The sequence below is a fragment of the Branchiostoma floridae genome, chromosome 12 (assembly GCF_000003815.2).
Source record: "Branchiostoma floridae strain S238N-H82 chromosome 12, Bfl_VNyyK, whole genome shotgun sequence".
In the NCBI taxonomy this organism is placed as follows: domain Eukaryota; kingdom Metazoa; phylum Chordata; class Leptocardii; order Amphioxiformes; family Branchiostomatidae; genus Branchiostoma; species Branchiostoma floridae.
In genome coordinates this window covers 14,838,222-14,839,386 of record NC_049990.1, presented here as the reverse complement: position 1 = coordinate 14,839,386, position 1,165 = coordinate 14,838,222, and the positions used below count along the sequence as shown (strand labels likewise).

The following is a 1,165-nucleotide window of genomic DNA, read 5'->3' as shown; positions in this document are numbered from 1 at the left end:
TTTCAATGGCGAGAATTCAACGAAAATTCAAAGACAGCAATTAAATATGATTTAGCAATGGATCTTTACATGGCATCTTCCAACTTTGGTAAAGGGTGCATAAAAAGACTCCGTCCAAACACAACGTGTTGAAAAAGAAAGAAAAAAAAGGACCACCATGCACTTACGTGCAGCGACAACGCTTGTGAGGGCCGTGTTGAGAGTCAGGTTGTTGAGCTCTTCTGATGCGTTCAGTAGACCAGTTCTCACAGTGTTGGTAGCAAATGCTGGTACCGATCCCAAACACATGGCCACCACGGAATTATCATCAGGACTGAAAGTTTACAACAAGATTGAAGACAACCCATGATGTCTTGTCATCATCTTGCACATCGCACAGAAAATGACCGACACAGACACAAGCTGTCGAAATGACCGACGGATACTTACTAAAATACAAGCTGCTTCTTACTTACCCCGGTGCGAGAGACACCAGAGGTGCGGTGAATCCAGGGACTCCTGGGAAGAAGCCGATGAACTGAAAAGGTAAAAGAACAGTGTTCAAATAAGCACATTTAGAAGATGAAGAGTCCTACACATGAAGTAATTGTTACCCCCCGCCCGCCTACAAGGGAGCCGAAAACAAGTCCAAGACACAACTTACGGCACGGTTGATTTGGGCAAACAGTGTCTGGAATTCTGTAGAGTTGCCGTTCAACAGAGACACGTCAAACCGCACTGATGTGATGACGATTCTGATGAGAATCTGTTCACTAGTAGAGGCTGTGAGACAAGGACATAACATGTTTCAAAAGGCCTGAGCTTGTCATTTTGAGAAGACAACAATTGACGAGAAAGGCTTTATAGGAGCCATGCTTCCAAACACCCTTGTGGGAAAAACAATTTAGGCACATCCAACTTCATACTAACCGTCACAGACTTGAGTGGGCAGGGTGGTTCGTAGGTTGTCCAGCATGCTGAAGTCATCCAGTACAAATAGGTTGTCTGGCACTCCGGCAATCACGTCCAACTGGTCACGGTCAAGGTTGCTACCGATCCCCACGGCATAGGTGATGATGGCCGCCTTGCGCATACTCTGGGCCGGCTCCGCAGGGTCATCATATGATACTCCATCGGTCAAGATGACGGCTACTTTCCTCACTCCGTCCCGAGCACCGTTTCTAGT

At 46.7% G+C, this 1,165-nt stretch overlaps 1 protein-coding gene across 1 annotated transcript in view; it reads right to left on the bottom strand.

Annotated features, from left to right (window-relative positions):
• LOC118427035 (collagen alpha-6(VI) chain-like) overlaps positions 1-1,165 on the bottom strand; it is a 4,387-nt gene that overhangs the window by 2,434 nt on the left and 788 nt on the right. Inside the window, exons 3-6 of the mRNA XM_035836673.1 lie at positions 910-1,160; positions 644-762; positions 456-517; positions 172-313 (exon numbers count right to left, since the gene is read on the bottom strand). Coding sequence (XP_035692566.1) covers positions 172-313; positions 456-517; positions 644-762; positions 910-1,160 — 574 coding nt within the window. The remainder of the gene's footprint in view (positions 1-171; positions 314-455; positions 518-643; positions 763-909; positions 1,161-1,165) is intronic.